Raw genomic sequence first — 20801 nt, forward strand, 5'->3', positions numbered from 1 at the left:
AGATCATCTATATAATAGGACAACTCTTCTACTGGAAAACACACTCGTCATAGATCATCTATATAATAGGACAACTCTTCTACTGGAAAACACACTCGTCATAGATCATCTATATAATAGGACAACTCTTCTACTGGAAAACACACGTCACAGATCATCTATATTATAGGACAACTCTTCTATTGGAAAACACACTCGTCATAGATCATCTATATAATAGGACAACTCTTCTACTGGAAAACACACTCGTCATAGATCATCTATATAATAGGACAACTCTTCTACTGGAAAACACACTCGTCATAGATCATCTATATAATAGGACAACTCTTCTACTGGAAAATCACTCGTCATAGTTCATCTATATAATAGGACAACTCTTCTACTGGAAAACACACTCGTCATAGTAAATCTATATAATAGGACAAATCTTCTACTGGAAAACACACGTCACAGATCATCTATATTATAGGACAACTCTTCTACTGGAAAACACACTCGTCATAGATCATCTATATAATAGGACAACTCTTCTACTGGAAAACACACTCGTCATAGATCATCTATATTATAGGACAACTCTTCTACTGGAAAACACACTCGTCATAGATCATCTATATAATAGGACAACTCTTCTACTGGAAAACACACTCGTCATAGATCATCTATATAATAGGACAACTCTTCTACTGGAAAACACACTCGTCATAGATCATCTATGTAATAGGACAACTCTTCTACTGGAAAACACACTCGTCATAGATCATCTATATAATAGGACAACTCTTCTACTGGAAAACACACTCGTCATAGATCATCTATATAATAGGACAACTCTTCTACTGGAAAACACACGTCACAGATCATCTATATAATAGGACAACTCTTCTACTGGAAAACACACTCGTCATAGATCATCTATATAATAGGACAACTCTTCTACTGGAAAACACACGTCACAGATCAAATATATTATAGGACAACTCTTCTATTGGAAAACACACTCGTCATAGATCATCTATATATTAGGACAACTCTTCTACTGGAAAACACACTCGTCATAGATCATCTATATAATAGGACAACTCTTCTACTGGAAAACACACTCGTCATAGATCATCTATATAATAGGACAACTCTTCTACTGGAAAACACACTCGTCATAGATCATCTATATAATAGGACAACTCTTCTACTGGAAAACACACTCGTCATAGATCATCTATATAATAGGACAACTCTTCTACTGGAAAACACACGTCACAGATCATCTATATAATAGGACAACTCTTCTACTGGAAAACACACTCGTCATAGATCATCTATATAATAGGACAACTCTTCTACTGGAAAACACACGTCACAGATCATCTATATTATAGGACAACTCTTCTATTGGAAATCACACTCGTCATAGATCATCTATATAATAGGACAACTCTTCTACTGGAAAACACACTCGTCATAGATCATCTATATAATAGGACAACTCTTCTACTGGAAAACACACTCGTCATAGATCATCTATATAATAGGACAACTCTTCTACTGGAAAACACACTCGTCATAGATCATCTATATAATAGGACAACTCTCTACTGGAAAACACACTCGTCATAGTAAATCTATATAATAGGACAAATCTTCTACTGGAAAACACACGTCACAGATCATCTATATTATAGGACAACTCTTCTACTGGAAAACACACTCGTCATAGATCATCTATATAATAGGACAACTCTTCTACTGGAAAACACACTCGTCATAGTAAATCTATATAATAGGACAACTCTTCTACTGGAAAACACACTCGTCATAGTAAATCTATATAATAGGACAAATCTTCTACTGGAAAACACGTCACAGATCATCTATATTATAGGACAACTCTTCTACTGGAAAACACACTCGTCATAGATCATCTATATAATAGGACAACTCTTCTACTGGAAAACACACTCGTCATAGATCATCTATATAATAGGACAACTCTTCTACTGGAAAACACACGTCACAGATCATCTATATAATAGGACAACTCTTCTACTGGAAAACACACTCGTCATAGATCATCTATATAATAGGACAACTCTTCTACTGGAAAACACACTCGTCATAGATCATTTATATAATAGGACAACTCTTCTACTGGAAAACACACTCGTCATAGATCATCTATATAATAGGACAACTCTTCTACTGGAAAACACACTCGTCACAGTTCATCTATATAATAGGACAACTCTTCTACTGGAAAACACACTCGTCATAGATCATCTATATAATAGGACAACTCTTCTACTGGAAAACACACTCGTCATAGATCATCTATGTAATAGGACAACTCTTCTACTGGAAAACACACTCGTCATAGATCATCTATATAATAGGACAACTCTTCTACTGGAAAACACACTCGTCATAGGTCATCTATATAATAGGACAACTCTTCTACTGGAAAACACACTCGTCATAGATCATCTATGTAATAGGACAACTCTTCTACTGGAAAACACACGTCATAGATCATCTATATAATACGACAACTCTTCTACTGGAAAACACACTCGTCATAGATCATCTATATAATAGGACAACTCTTCTACTGGAAAACACACTCGTCATAGATCATCTATATAATAGGACAACTCTTCTACTGGAAAACACACTCGTCATAGATCATTTATATAATAGGACAACTGTTCTACTGGAAAACACACTCGTCATAGATCATCTATATAATAGGACAACTCTTCTACTGGAAAACACACTCGTCATAGATCATCTATATAATAGGACAACTCTTCTACTGGAAAACACACTCGTCACAGATCATCTATATAATAGGACAACTCTTCTACTGGAAAACACACTCGTCATAGTAAATCTATATAATAGGACAAATCTTCTACTGGAAAACACACGTCACAGATCATCTATATTATAGGACAACTCTTCTACTGGAAAACACACTCGTCATAGATCATCTATATAATAGGACAACTCTTCTACTGGAAAACACACTCGTCATAGATCATCTATATAATAGGACAACTCTTCTACTGGAAAACACACTCGTCATAGATCATCTATATAATAGGACAACTCTTCTACTGGAAAACACACTCGTCATAGATCATCTATGTAATAGGACAACTCTTCTACTGGAAAACACACGTCATAGATCATCTATATAATAGGACAACTCTTCTACTGGAAAACACACTCGTCATAGATCATCTATATAATAGGACAACTCTTCTACTGGAAAACACACGTCACAGATCATCTATATTATAGGACAACTCTTCTACTGGAAAACACACTCGTCATAGATCATCTATATAATAGGACAACTCTTCTACTGGAAAACACACTCGTCATAGATCATTTATATAATAGGACAACTCTTCTACTGGAAAACACACTCGTCATAGATCAGCTATATAATAGGACAACTCTTCTACTGGAAAACACACTCGTCACAGTTCATCTATATAATAGGACAACTCTTCTACTGGAAAACACACTCGTCACAGATCATCTATATAATAGGACAACTCTTCTACTGGAAAACACACTCGTCATAGATCATCTATATAATAGGACAACTCTTCTACTGGAAAACACACGTCACAGATCATTTATATAATAGGACAACTCTTCTACTGGAAAACACACTCGTCACAGATCATCTATATAATAGGACAACTCTTCTACTGGAAAACACACTCGTCATAGCTCATCTATATTATAGGACAACTCTTCTACTGGAAAACACACTCGTCATAGATCATCTATATAATAGGACAACTCTTCTACTGGAAAACACACTCGTCATAGATCATCTATATAACAGGACAACTCTTCTACTGGAGAACACACTCGTTATAGATCAGCTATATAATAGGACAACTCTTCTACTGGAAAACACACTCGTCACAGTTCATCTATATAATAGGACAACTCTTCTACTGGAAAACACACTCGTCACAGATCATCTATATAATAGGACAACTCTTCTACTGGAAAACACACTCGTCATAGATCAGCTATATAATAGGACAACTCTTCTACTGGAAAACACACTCGTCACAGTTCATCTATATAATAGGACAACTCTTCTACTGGAAAACACACTCGTCACAGATCATCTATATAATAGGACAACTCTTGTACTGGAAAACACACTCGTCATAGATCATCTATATAATAGGACAACTCTTCTACTGGAAAACACACGTCACAGATCATTTATATAATAGGACAACTCTTCTACTGGAAAACACACTCGTCATAGATCATCTATATAATAGGACAACTCTTCTACTGGAAAACACACTCGTCATAGATCATCTATATTATAGGACAACTCTTCTACTGGAAAACACACTCGTCATAGATCATCTATATAATAGGACAACTCTTCTACTGGAAAACACACTCGTCATAGATCATCTATATAACAGGACAACTCTTCTACTGGAAAACACACTCGTTATATAGTCCCTTTAGGTATCTGCTGAAAAAAAAAACCCCACACTAGTCAAATATCTATATCAGTGATTCTCAAATGGTGGTACTGTACATGTACCACTAGTGGTACGACAACAAATAATTTGATTAAAGTACGGTGTTTTTTCATTCAAACACAGTGTTACTGTTCAAACAGAGTGTAATATTACTGTCGCCAAAATATTAAGTATACTTGTTAAATAAAACCTCTGCCTTGTTTTTAATGAATACTTAGGCTACGCTTAGGCTTACGCTACTGTATTTTAATGGTGGTACTTGGAGAGAAGTTTTTTCTGTGGTGGTACTTAGTGAAAAAACTTTGAGAACCACGGCTTTATGTAATAGAAAAACTTTTCTATTTTTAGGGATCTGCTGAAATACACACTAGTCAAAGATCCTCTATATATCAGGAGAACTGCTGTTTTTAGGAATCTGCTGGAAAAAAACACTCATCAGCAACACTATATTACAATCAATATAGTGATATATTACATGTACAATGATGTGTACATTATATTACAATCAATATGATATATCATATGTACAATGATGTGTACATTATATTACAATCAATATAGTGATATATTACATGTACAATGATGTGTACATTATAATACAATCAATATAGTGATATATTACATGTACAATGATGTGTACATTATATTACATGTACAATGATGTGTACATTATATTGCAATCAATATAGTGATATATTACATGCACAATGTATAAAAAACAAAAAAACAATGAAAGTGTCAACTGTATATGGCATGTATATATGCATTTTCATAAAAGGAATAAAAAGAAATGATGATGATGATGATGTGTACATTATATTACAATCAATATAGTGATATATTACATGTACGATGATGTGTACATTATATTACAATCAATATAGTGATATATTACATGTACAATGATGTGTACATTATATTACAATCAATATAGTGATATATTACATGTACAATGATGTGTACATTATAATACAATCAATATGATATATCATATGTACAATGATGTGTACATTATATTGCAATCAATATAGTGATATATTACATGCACAATGTATAAGAAACAAAAAAACAATGAAAGTGTCAACTGTATATGGCATGTGTATATGCATTTTCATAAAAGGAATGAAAAGAAATGATGATGATGATGATGTGTACATTATATTACAATCAATATAGTGATATATTACATGTACAATGAGGTGTACATTATATTACAATCAATATGATATATTATATGTACAATGATGTGCACATTACAATCAATATAGTGATATATTACAATCAATACAGTGATATCGTACAATGATGTGTACATTATATTACAATCAATATAGTGATAGATTATATGTACAATGTGTACATTATATTACAATCAATATAGTGATATATTACATGCACAATGATGTGTACATTATATTACAATCAATGTAGTGATATATTACATGTACAATGATGTGTACATTATATTACAATCAATACAGTGATATATTACATGTACAATGTGTACATTATATTACAATCAATATGGTGATATATTACATGTACAATGATGTGTACATTATTACAATCAATATAGTGATATATTACATGTACAATGATGTGTACATTATTACAATCAATATAGTGATATATTACATGTACAATGTGTACATTATATTACAATCAATATAGTGATATATTACATTTACAATGATGTGTACATTATATTACAATCAATATAGTGATATATTACATGTACAATGAGGTGTACATTATATTACAATCAATATGATATGTTATATGTACAATGATGTGCACATTACAATCAATATAGTGATATATTACAATCAATACAGTGATATTGTACAATGATGTGTACATTATATTACAATCAATATAGTGATATATTACATGCACAATGATGTGTAAAGTATACTAAAATCAATATGATATATTACATGTACAATGATGTGCACATTATATTACAATCAATTTAGTGATGTATTACATGTACAATGATGTGTACATTATATTACAATCAATATAGTGATATATTACATGTACAATGATGTGTAAAGTATACTAAAATCAATATGATATATTACATGTACAATGATGTGTACATTATATTACAATCAATAGTGATATATTACATGTACAATGATGTGCACATTATTACAATCAATATAGTGATATATTACATGTACAATGATGTGTAAAGTATACTAAAATCAATATGATATATTACATGTACAATGGTGTGTACATTATATTACAATCAATGTAGTGATATATTACATGTACAATGATGGGTACATTATATTACAATCAATAGTGATATATTACATGTACAATGATGTGTACATTATATTACAATCAATATAGTGATATATTACATGTACAATGATGTGCACATTATCACAATCAATATAGTGATATATTACATATACAATGATGTGTACATTATATTACAATCAATAGTGATATATTACATGTACAATGATGTGCACATTATTACAATCAATATAGTGATATATTACATGTACAATGATGTGTAAAGTATACTAAAATCAATATGATATATTACATGTACAATGGTGTGTACATTATATTACAATCAATGTAGTGATATATTACATGTACAATGATGGGTACATTATATTACAATCAATAGTGATATATTACATGTACAATGATGTGTACATTATATTACAATCAATATAGTGATATATTACATGTACAATGATGTGTAAAGTATACTAAAATCAATATGATATATTATATGTACAATGATGTGTACATTATATTACAATCAATGTAGTAATATATTACATGTACAATGATGTGCACATTATATTACAATCAATATAGTGGTACTACATGTACAATGTGTACAATTATATTACAATGAATATAATGATGTATTACATGTACAATGATGTGTACATTATATTACAATCAATAAAGTGATATATTACATGTACAATGTGTACATTATACTACAATCAATATAGTGATATATTACATTTACAATTATGTGTACATTATATTACAATCAATATAGTGATATATTACATGTACAATGATGTGTAAAGTATACTAAAATCAATATAATATATTATATGTACAATGATGTGCACATTATTACAATCAATATAGTGATATATTACATGTACAATGATGTGTACATTATATTACAATCAATATAGTGATATATTACATGTACAATGAGGTGTACATTATATTACAATCAATATGATATATTATATGTACAATGATGTGCACATTACAATCAATATAGTGATATCGTACAATGATGTGTACATTATATTACAATCAATATAGTGATATATTACATGTACAATGATGTGTACATTATATTACAATCAATGTAGTGATATATTACATGTACAATGATGTGCACATTATTACAATCAATATAGTGATATATTACATGTACAATGATGTGTACATTATATTACAATCAATATAGTGATATATTACATGTACAATGAGGTGTACATTATATTACAATCAATATGATATATTATATGTACAATGATGTGCAAATTACAATCAATATAGTGATATCGTACAATGATGTGTACATTATATTACAATCAATATAGTGATATATTACATGTACAATGAGGTGTACATTATATTACAATCAATATGATATATTATATGTACAATGATGTGCACATTACAATCAATATAGTGATATCGTACAATGATGTGTACATTATATTACAATCAATATAGTGATATATTACATGTACGATGATGTGTACATTATATTACAATCAATATAGTGATATATTATATGTACAATGTGTACATTATATTACAATCAATATAGTGATATATATTACATGTACAATTATGTGTACATTATATTACAATCAATACAGTGATATATTACATGTACAATGATGTGTACCTTATATTACAATCAATATAGTGATATATTACATGTACAATGTATAAGAAACAAAAAAACAATGAAAGTGTCAACTGTATATGGCTTGTATATATGCATTTTCATGAAAGGAATAAAAAGAAATGATGATGATGATGATGTGTACATTATATTACAATCAATATAGTGATATATTACATGTACAATGAGGTGTACATTATATTACAATCAATATGGTATGTTATATGTACAATGATGAGCACATTACAATCAATATAGTGATATATTACAATCAATACAGTGATATTGTACAATGATGTGTACATTATATTACAATCAATATAGTGATATATTATATGTACAATGATGTGCACATTATATTACAATCAATAGTGATATATTACATGTACAATGATGTGCACATTATTACAATCAATATAGTGATATATTACATGTACAATGATGTGTAAAGTATACTAAAATCAATATGATATATTACATGTACAATGGTGTGTACATTATATTACAATCAATGTAGTGATATATTACATGTACAATGATGTGTACATTATATTACAATCAATAAAGTGATATATTACATGTACAATGTGTACATTATATTACAATCAATGTAGTGATATATTACATTTACAATGATGTGTACATTATATTATAATCAATATAGTGATATATTACATGTACAATGATGTGCACATTATATTACAATCAATGTAGTGATATATTACATGTACAATGATGTGTACATTATATTACAATCAATAAAGTGATATATTACATTTACAATGATGTGTACATTATATTACAATCAATAAAGTGATATATTACATGTACAATGTGTACATTATATTACAATCAATGTAGTGATATATTACATTTACAATGATGTGTAAATTATATTACAATCAATATGATATATTACATGTACAATGTGTACATTATATTACAATCAATATAGTGATATATTACATGTACAATGATGTGCACATTATATTACAATCAATATAGTGGTACTACATGTACAATGTGTACAATTATATTACAATGAATATAGTGATATATTACATGTACAATGATGTGCACATTATATTACAATCAATATAGTGGTACTACATGTACAATGTGTACAATTATATTACAATGAATATAATGATGTATTACACGTACAATGATGTGTACATTATATTACAATCAATAAAGTGATATATTACATGTACAATGTGTACATTATATTACAATCAATATAGTGATATATTACATTTACAATGATGTGTACATTATATTACAATCAATATAGTGATATATTACATGTACAATGATGTGTACATTATATTACAATCAATATAGTGATATATTACATTTACAATTGTGTACATTATATTACAATCAATATAGTGATATATTACATGTACAATGATGTGTAAAGTATACTAAAATCAATATGATATATTATATGTACAATGGTGTGTACATTATATTACAATCAATAGTGATATATTACATGTACAATGATGTGCACATTATTAAAATCAATATAGTGATATATTACATGTACAATGATGTGTAAAGTATACTAAAATCAATATGATATATTATATGTACAATGGTGTGTACATTATATTACAATCAATAGTGATATATTACATGTACAATGATGTGCACATTATTAAAATCAATATAGTGATATATTACATGTACAATGATGTGTAAAGTATACTAAAATCAATATGATGTATTACATGTACAATGGTGTGTACATTATATTACAATAAATGTAGTGATATATTACATGTACAACGATGTGCACATTATATTACAATCAATATAGTGGTACTACATGTACAATGTGTATAATTATATTACAATGAATATAATGATGTATTACATGTACAATGATGTGTACATTATATTACAATCAATAAAGTGTTTTTTTCCTTTTACAATGATGTGTACATTATATTACAATCAATATAGTGATATATTACATGTACAATGATGTGTAAAGTATACTAAAATCAATATAATATATTATATGTACAATGATGTGCACATTATTACAATCAATATAGCGATATATTACATGTACAATGATGTGTACATTATATTACAATCAATATAGTGATATATTACATGTACAATGATGTGTAAAGTATACTAAAATCAATATAATATATTATATGTACAATGATGTGCACATTATTACAATCAATATAGTGATATATTACATGTACAATGATGTGTACATTATATTACAATCAATATAGTGATATATTACATGTACAATGATGTGCACATTGTTACAATCAATATAGTGATATATTATATGTACAATGATGTGTACATTATATTACAATCAATATAGTGATATATTACATGTACAATGATGTGTACATTATATTACAATCAATATAGTGATATATTATATGTACAATGATGTGTACATTATATTACAATCAATATAGTGATATATTACATGTACAATGATGTGCACATTATCACAATCAATATAGTGATATTACATGCACAATTATGTGTACATTATATTACAATCAATAAAGTGATATATTCAATGTACAATGTGTACATTATATTACAATCAATGTAGTGATATATTACATGTACAATGATGTGCACATTATATTACAATCAATATAGTGGTACTACATGTACAATGTGTACAAATATATTACAATGAATATAATGATGTATTACATGTACAATGTGTACATTATATTACAATCAATATAGTGATATATTACATTTACAATGATGTGTACATTATATTACAATCAATATAGTGATATATTACATGTACAATGTGTACATTATATTACAATCAATATAGTGATATATTACATTTACAATTATGTGTACATTATATTACAATCAATATAGTGATATATTACATGTACAATGATGTGTAAAGTATACTAAAATCAATATAATATATTACACGTACAATGATGTGTACATTATATTACAATCAATATAGTGATATATTACATGTACAATGTGTACATTATATTACAATCAATATAGTGATATATTACATTTACAATGATGTGTACATTATATTACAATCAATATAGTGATATATTACATGTACAATGATGTGTACATTATATTACAATCAATATAGTGATATATTACATTTACAATTATGTGTACATTATATTACGGCCTGTGGACCACCCGGAAGTTGTAGGGCTGTAATGCCAGATACCACCGGGTGATCCGCGTGTTGGCGTCCTTCATGCGGTGGAGCCACTGGAGCGGTTTGTGGTCCGAGCAGAGACTGAAGGCACGCCCCAACAGGTAGTAGCGGAGGGCCCCGACCGCCCACCAGATGGCAAGGCACTCCCTCTCCACCGTGCTGTACCTTTCCTCCCGGTCCCAGAGTTTCCGGCTGATGTACAGCACGGGGCGGTCGACGTCCCCCACCCGCTGGGACAGCACCGCCCCCAGTCCCCGGCCCGACGCGTCCGCCTGCAGACAGAAAGGGATGTCAAAGTTAGGCATGTGCAGCACCGGCTCCTCGCAGAGTGCTGTTTTTACCTTCTCAAACCCCCGCTGGCACTGCTCCGTCCACTGGACCAGTTCTGGAGCACCCTTTCGGGTGAGGTCAGTCAGTGGGCCGGTCAAGTCCGCGAACCGGGGAATGAACCGGCGGTAATAGCCCGCCAGTCCCAAAAACTGCCTCACCTCTTTTTTGTCTTGGGGGGTGGACAGGCCGCAATTGTCGCGGTTTTATCTACCTGGGGCCGCACCTGCCCTCCTCCCAAGTGGTACCCCAGATACTGTACCTCCCTCCGGCCAACTGCGCACTTCGCCGGGTTGGCGGTGAGCCCCGCCCGCCTCAGGGACTCGAGCACCGCCCCCACCCGCCGCATGTGTTCTGCCCAGCTGCCACTCTGGATGATGACATCATCCAGGTAGGCAGCCGCGTATGCAGCGTGGGGGCGCAGCACGCGGTCCATGAGGCGCTGGAACGTGGCGGGCGCACCGAACAAGCCAAACGGAAGTGTCACGAATTGGTACAAACCTTCCGGCGTGGAGAAGGCCGTTTTTTCTCGGGACTCTGGTGACAAGGGAATCTGCCAGTAGCCCTTGGTCAAATCCAGTGTCGTAAAAAACCGAGCAGTGCCCAGCCGATTTAGGAGCTCGTCGACCCGAGGCATTGGGTACGCGTTAAAACGTGATATTTCATTCACCCTGCGGTAATCCACACAGAACCGCACAGTCCCATCCTTCTTCCCAACCAGAACAACGGGACTGCACCACGCGCTGTGGGATTCTTCTATTACCCCCAACTCAAGCATGGTTTTTAATTCCTCCCGAACCACTTTGCGCTTGTGTTCGGGAAGCCGATATGGCCGAGACCGCACCGTAACCCCCGGGCTGGTCTCAATATGATGTTGGATGAGATCCGTGCGACCGGGCCGCGAGGAGAACACATCCGAGTAGCGCCGCTGTAACTCAGCAACCTCCGCTCTCTGCGCCAATGTGAGCTGGTCATCACAGGACAGCTGAGGGGCCGGGCCAGAGCACGGGACCTCCGGCCCCAACTCCTCCTCCTACTTCACTACTTTCCATGCCTTCAGCAGGTTCAGATGGTAAATCTGCGTGTCTCCGCGTCGGTCCGAGCGCCGAACCTCGTAATCGACATCACCCACTTGCCGTGTGACCTCAAAGGGTCCCTGCCACTTTGCAAGTAATTTGGAGCTTGAGGTTGGAAGCAATACAAGTACTTTTTCTCCCGGTGTGAATTTGCGTAGTTGGGTCCCCCTGTTATACGTGCGCCTCTGACGCTCTTGGGCACGGAGCAAATTCTCACGTGACAAGTGCCCCACCTTGTGGAGTTTTGCTCGCATGTCCATGACACATTGAATTTAATTTTTGCTGGAGCTCGGACCTTCCTCCCAGCTTTCCTTAATGACGTCCAGCACTCCGCGAGGCCTCCGGCCGTACAATAACTCGAAAGGTGCGAAACCAACTGAGGCCTGGGGTACCTCCCGCATCGCAAACATTAGGGGGTCCAACCATTTATCCCAACTCTGTTTGTCCTCGTGCATAAATTTACGGATCATGGTTTTCAGCGTTTTGTTTAATCTCTCCACCAGCCCATCCGTTTGTGGATGGTACACGCTGGTGCGGATCGCTTTAATTCCCAGTAACCCGTAAAGTTCCTTTATCGTGCGTGACATAAAGGACGTGCCCTGGTCAGTCAGAATCTCTTTCGGGATTCCAACTCGGGAGATGACCTGAAACAGCGCTTGCGCAACACTCTTGGCCGAGATAGAGCGCAAGGGCACTGCTTCGGGATAACGCATTGCGTAATCCACCAGGACTAACACAAAGCGGTATCCCCGTGTGCTTGGGTGAAATGGTCCGATGAGGTCCATCCCAATTCTTTCGAACGGGACCTCCATGAGCGGTAATGGGCGCAAGGGCGCCTTTGGGGTGGCCGCTGGGTTCACCAGCTGGCAGTCCGGGCAGGCAGCGCACCAACGGCGCACGTCTGCCCGGAGGCCTGGCCAATAGAATCGGACCATGACCCGATTGAGTGTTTTATCATACCCTAAGTGGCCAGACATGGGATTAAAATGCGCCGCCTGGAAAACCATTTCCCGGCGGCGTTTTGGCACCAACAACTGGGTGTGTTCCTCCCCGGTTTGAGTGTCACGGCCCACTCGGTATAATCTATCCCGAATAATTGAAAAATGGGGGAATACCCGCGCTTTCCCCGGGCGCACCAGCTGACGTCAATATAATCCACCTGGCCCCAGGCCTCGCGCAAGGTTTCATCACGGGACTGCTCGAGGGGAAAATCCTCAGTAGGTTGCCACCTACCCTTACCGGGACACAGTACGTCTCCCCCCCGATCGGGGGCGGGTGCTGGAGGCCCGACAACCCGCATCACCTGCCCCACCTCCATTACGGAGCACTCCCGGCGCACGTGCCCGGGCCGTCCGCACCTCCAGCACACCGGCCCTGGTGTTTGAGGTGCCATCTGCGAGGGAAGCCCTTTCTCCGCAGCGCCGGTACCCTGGAATGCACACATCGGAGAGATATTATAACCCTGTGTGTCCCCCCTTGTGCGTCTCTGGGTGCGTGTGGGTGTGTGTTCTTTTTTCATGCCCGCGTGGGGAACCTGTTCACGGGCTCCGGGTGGCTCCGCCGGGCGTGGTCGCCGCTCCAGAGGCGCCCCTTCCACCCCTCCCCATAGCGGGGCGAGTCGCCGGCGGGGTGATGGGGTGGGCCCCTCGGCCGTCTTGGTTTCCGCCTCCCGCTGGACCGCCAGGTGTTCCTCCGCCAATTTCACCGCTGCTTTGACGTCCGTGGGGCTGTGGTACCTTACCCACGCGGAGGTCCTGGCCGGGATGGCCTCCACGAACTGCTCCAGGACGATGGCCTCCAGCATTTTTGGATCCAACCCGTTGGCTCGGGTTGCTGCGTCTCTTAGCTGGAACGCCAGCACGAATGGCCGGTCCCCTGGTCCCAACTTCATGGCCCGAAACTTTCGCCGATGTTCTTCGGGGCTGCTGCCGACCCGGTCCAGTATGGCGTGGCGCAAGTTTGAATACTGCATGCGAGCGGCCGCCGGGAGACTCAACGCCGCCCGCTGCGCCTCCCCCACCAGGAGCGGCAGCAGTTTCGCGCTCCATTCCTCCTCAGGCCACTTGCATGATGTCGCCGTGGCCTCGAAGACATCGAGGAATGTCTGGGGGTCCTCCCCCTCCACCATGCGTTTCATGGACGACATCCCTCCCGTCGCCTCTGCTCTGTCCATTAGCGCCTGCAGCACCTGTGTCTGCTGCCGGCTTGCCGCCGACACCTCGGCCAGCACTTGGCCCAGTGCCTCCAGCGGGGATGTCGACATACCTTCTGTGGTCCGCCTTGTTGGGTGTCACTGTGAGATGTCTCTGTCTCGGGTTCCTCTTGGACCACCGGGGAAGGCACAACACTCACTGGATGTGGTTTTTACAATTGTTTTAATTTTCTTACACAAGTCTCTCTTGCGCTTTTCAGCTCTTCGCACACATATAATGTCTCTTGTTGGCTTTTCAGCCCTCTCCTCCAGTGTCCTTCCTTCCGTGCTTCCCGGCTCCCCTTCTCATGGTCTCTGACGCTGCTAATAAAGGAACAGGTGATTAGATAACTCGTTCCAGCTGAGCCATCCACTCACCTGTCTGCTGCTTCATGGCCGGTCCCCCGCACACACCCCGCCCGCAGGGAACGCGCGACCACGCCCCTCTCCACAACGACACTTGTTAAAAGTTGCAGTAAACTATGAACACGTTTGAAAAAATATCAAAAAGTTGTATTGAAACTAATATTGGTAACATATGCACGCACTTTGAATGATGGGTCTTTTTTACTTATTTTATCTGAAGCAGAAGAAAAGCAACAAGTTCAACATTCAATACTTATTGCTGCGAAAATCCTTCTCACTGTTTTGGATGTGTTGACTTGTACTCTTTATATGGACCAGGTCCTTTATTCTAGTAGGTCTGTTACAAACTAGGAATTACTTTACAAAGCCACTTTATTCTTTAACTATCTATCTTAATAAAAATGTCATGAATCTAAATGAAAATATCAAGTTGAAGGCTTTTCTCAGCGGGTTAAAAAAGAGATAATTGGATGAATTAATCATAAATAATTATTTGCTCATTTTTAAATAGTTTGAAAGCACTAATTTACTTATGAGTCATTTCCTCATCACATTAAAGTAGAGTAAAATCACTCCTAGCGAAAAATAAAGTACAAACATGCATATTTTGATGTCCAGGACAGCAAGTGCCACATTTAACTGAACATTCCTTCTGCTGTAATTAATCAAGCAGAACATGAAAAGGCTGACAGAGCCGAGCGGGAAGAGGAAAAAGTCCGGCCGCGGAGAAAGCCAAAAAGACGTAGAGACAGACAATTCTGCTGGCGTTCCAGCACAGCAAATGTCGTCAGCGACCCGCAACCGGGGAAGAAGGGTGACGAGTTCAACAAAGAAACATAAATATTTGATCAAGGCCAGATTGACAGGGGAACAAAAGCCACAACAGTCGTCGCCCCAAGACGTCTCCTTTCTCACCGCCTAGGAGGAGACCTGCGTCAGTAACTGTCTCCAAATACTTTTGGGTACACTTTGCTGAAGTGTGTGTACTCACCTCATTGAGGAACAAGTCACTAGTGTGAATACACCACTGTTGTTATTTAGCCTTTAGAACACCAGTTACAGTTTTATGATTTCACTTCATGCATCATAGAAGTGATGGAGGAACATGTTGGTTATGTTTCCATTCATGTCATGTGATCATTAAATAAATGTGAATTATTTTAGATATCAGATTAAGTGATTGATCTGCTTTAAATATATCAATAAAGGTTTCCAAAGTGCAACCAGGGGGTATTTTGAGGCCCGCAGCTTGTTTTTTATTGGCCCGCGACACAATCTGCAGAGAAAATAAATACGACCCGAATTAGAACATTATGCAAAATTTAAAAAAATTTAAACTGGCCCAAACCCCCCACCCCCCAAAATGACTACCTGTGTGTCTTACTGTATATGGTAGTTGATGATTTCTGTCAGTACTAGAGGTGGGGGAAATAATCGATTTTGTCCTTTGATTTGTTCCTTTAATTTAGGGCACTAATGTTTCAGTTTTGCACACATTTAATATAAACCAAGTCTGTCTATCTGTGTTGGCCCTGTGATGAGGTGGCGACTTGTCCAGGGTGTACCCCGCCTTCCGCCCGGATGCAGCTGAGATAGGCTCCAGCACCCCCCGCAACCCCAAAAAGGGACAAGCGGTAGAAAACGGATGGGTGGATAATAAATGTCATGGGAATGAATGTAAAATACTTATTACAAAAGTACTGTTTTTAAATGTTGCAAGTAGAGATCTCCGATAAATGCTTTAAAATGTAATATCGGAAATTATCGTTATCGTTTTTTTTAATTATCGGTGTCGTTTTTTAGTTGTTGTTTTTTTTAGTCAGTCAACATAAAAAACAAGATACACTTACAATTAGTGCACCAGCCCAAAAAACCTCCCTCCATTCACACAAAAGGGTTGTTTCTTTCTGTTATTAATATTCTAGTTTCTACATTATATATCAATAAATATCAATACAGTCTGCAAGGGATACAGTCCGTAAGCACACATGATTGTGCGTGCTGCTGGTCCACTAATAGTACTAACCTTTAACAGTTAATTTTACTCATTTTCATTAATTACTAGTTTCTATGTAACTGTTTTTATATTGTTTTACTTTCTTTTTTATTCAAGAAAATGTTTTTAATTTATTTATCTTATTTTATTAATTTTTTTAAAAAGGACCTTATCTTCACCATACCGGGTTGTCCAAATTAGGCATAATAATGTGTTAATTCCACGACTGTATATATCGGTATCGGTTGATATCGGTAATTAAGAGTTGGACAATATCTGAATATCGGATATCGGCAAAAAAGCCATTATCGGACATCCCTAGTTGCAAGTGATAAACGCTTATTTAGTGAAACAATTTTTTTTTTTATAACTGCTGCAATATACAGAAATTTAAGATGCATCAATTATTGATTTTTAATGGAATTTTAGCTCCTGAATCATAACCGTAATCGAATCGTGAGGTGCCCAAAGATTCCCACCTTTAGTCAGTATGTGTTCATGCACTAAATTAGGTAGTCTGATTTCTCAAATAGTTCGGCTCTAAATAAGCCTCCTACACCCCACGAAAACACCTTAATCCAATCGTGTTCGGTTTTTGAAAAATCAGACTAACACACCTGGATTATGCGATTGGAAACCGGATCTCTAGAGGGGGTGTGTGCGGCCGGAGGGGACCCTTCATATCGTGCATGCGCCATCCTCAGCGCGTGGGATATATCCCTGAAGCAGATACCATTCAATAAAAACGTAGGCAACAATTGTAATGAAGAGGAGACTGTTAATTTGCTTCACAAATTAAAAGAACAGAACACTTTTAAGTGCATCTTTTTAAGTGCATTTGTGCACTCCCAACTAATGAACAATAAATCTGTAATCCGCACAACTGGCAAGATAATACAGAACAATAGCAAACTTCAAATGGTCTTTTCCTTCAGACTCAACACTCCTTCCATCAATCCACAGAACCTTTTGAATTAACTTTGAGACATTCAAAAGTTTTATTTCCATGATTTACGTCCGAAAATTCCTTCGTAAGAACTCTTGGACTTCACATGTAGGTGTGAAAATACAAAAAAACTAACTATTTGAGAAATCAGACTAATTTAGTGCATGGAAACGTAGTGAGTGTCCTGTAATAATCAATGTGTAAACATTTTAAGATGTGGTAAGTTTATAAGTGTGCTTAATCCCTCAAAAAGGTTTGACTTGGCAAGAAAGTTAAAAAAAAGTAATTAAATACTTTATCTGATAATTTATTACACTAATTTGCTTTGTTATTGCATGCTTTGTTTACATAGTTTAGCATATATTGATTGACATACAATGTATTGTTTTTTTATCTTTAATGTACAAAATGTATCTATTAATGTGGCACCGCTTCGCTCACGTCTGCTGTATGCGACCCTGGCTGAAAATAATTTGGATACATGTGCAATAACTAAATCAATTGAAAATCTTAATTTAAATAAATTTTGAACTAGACCAAAAATCAAGACTTAATTTCCGTATTGCATATCATTTCAAAAATGGCATAAACATTTTGTTTTTGTCTACATTATGGCACTGTACAGTACAGTAAAAAGCCATTGATTAAAATATATTAATAGTTCTGCCTCTAATTCATATGAAAATGCTGGTTTTGCACCCAATCATACTATAACATTCAGTCCACCTCAATCAAAAAATAATTTTAAATAAAAAAAAATAAAATAAAGCACAATTCTTCAATTATAAAATGTGATGATAACTCTGCGTCTTCCAAACTTACTAACAGGCACGTGCACAGATAGACCTCTAGTGGTAGTAAGTGCCCTTTCTGTTGGAGCCCATTTCTTCTTCTTCATTCATTTAAGAATAAAACATACTCTCTGTAATCAATTTCCATAATATGTTTTGATGTATGACGAGGCATATATTTGAGTACTTGATAAAAAAGTTCTTCCTCAAACTGTTTGACAACGCTCCCAAGACCCTTATCCTCATGTAGTGCTAAAAATATACATACGCGCAGCATCAGACAGACAGGTATTAACACCGTTTTTGCAGTCCTTTGGGATTGTTTGGCGCAAAATTGACCAAAACATTACAACGCGTCCGATATTTTCGAAACAAAATAGAAAAACTAGTAAAAGCCTAGAGATAGGGCGTACTTGTCAACATTTGTATTTCAATAAGGCAAATTTCAAAATAATGGAGAAAAACAAAGGTTATTTTTATCCTCGTCACAATTCCGCAAACTGCGAAAATCGAGGCTCAAATCTACATCCCTTGCGTGACTGATAAGCATCATAACAACTGAGGTATTCATTCTAAAATGAAGATATATGGGGAGACAGATAATTTAACTACAGTTTTACTGTTCTGTAAATAAAGTTCACTAGTTCACTACTAATTAAATTGAAAATCAAAATTCTTAAATTCTTCTTATAAAAAGAGGGTCTTAAATTGAGTTACGACAGTCTGGTAAGATATATTACATTGTGGTATATTATTAGTGTCATACTGCTCATATTGTGATATTTTATTAGTGTTGTGTTGCTTATGTTTTAACCCCGTCAGAAAGCAGTAGGAAAAATATAACGTAAATTCGAGGTTATACTTGTTACTATATAAATTGAAAATATCCTGCTGTGATTTTGATGTGATCCCTTGTTTATTGCTGTCAATTCGTGGCGAACATTAATTATAAATCTAAGATTTTCACAGCTACAGCATAAAAAATAACTATTTACGATCTTCTGAATGCATTTTTCAAAATTATGACAGACCTCTAGACATTAAAAAACATCCCTTAGTCACTTTTACACTCTTTAAATTCAATATTGCAACTGTGGTACACAGGCTCCATCTAGTGGTCTGCCAAAGAATCACTTGATGAAAGTACAGTGTTTTATTTTCCTAGATTCATACCCAGTGTAACATTACACACAGCTTGAGCAGCTGTGTGTCGTGGTACAGTGGACACAAATATTAAATATACTTCTTAAATAAAACCTCTGCCTTGTTTTTATGAGGACTTAGGACTACAATGCTACTGTATTTTAATGTTGGTCATTAAGGTGGTACTTGGAGATCTGAGTTTTTTCGGAGGTGGTACTTGGTAAAAAAAAAGTTTGAGGACCACTGCAATATAATAATGCTGCTTGAGCCTGTGCCAATCAGTGGCCAGGATACTGA

At 36.0% G+C, this 20801-nt stretch overlaps 2 protein-coding genes across 2 annotated transcripts in view; both read right to left on the reverse strand.

Annotated features, from left to right (window-relative positions):
* Positions 1-13825: 13825 nt before the first annotated feature.
* On the reverse strand, positions 13826-15334 carry LOC133634961 (uncharacterized). The gene is made up of 2 exons (XM_062027625.1): positions 14606-15334; positions 13826-14500 (listed from the first exon to the last, which is right to left on the reverse strand). Exons 1-2 carry the CDS (start codon positions 15332-15334, stop codon positions 14033-14035), a joined length of 1197 nt encoding a protein of 398 aa, XP_061883609.1. The 3' UTR covers positions 13826-14032.
* Positions 15335-15464: 130 nt separating this feature from the next.
* The window catches only part of gtpbp3 (GTP binding protein 3, mitochondrial), a 30104-nt gene continuing 24767 nt past the window's right edge, over positions 15465-20801 (reverse strand). The window contains exon 12 of the mRNA XM_062028402.1: positions 15465-15586. The gene's annotated coding sequence lies outside the window, so the exon portion shown is untranslated. The remainder of the gene's footprint in view (positions 15587-20801) is intronic.

Source organism: Entelurus aequoreus, linkage group LG19, assembly GCF_033978785.1.
Source record: "Entelurus aequoreus isolate RoL-2023_Sb linkage group LG19, RoL_Eaeq_v1.1, whole genome shotgun sequence".
Lineage (NCBI taxonomy): Eukaryota > Metazoa > Chordata > Actinopteri > Syngnathiformes > Syngnathidae > Entelurus > Entelurus aequoreus.

What these genes read in the sequence shown, in the direction of transcription:
- LOC133634961 (XM_062027625.1), bottom strand. Translation starts at nt 15,334, where the DNA reads ATGTCGACATCCCCGCTGGAGGCACTGGGCCAAGTGCTGGCCGAGGTG. An exon ending in CACCCGGAGCCCGTGAACAG is followed by an intron (nt 14,501 to 14,605) that starts GTTCCCCACGCG and finishes TGTGCATTCCAG; the next exon opens with GGTACCGGCGCTGCGGAGAA.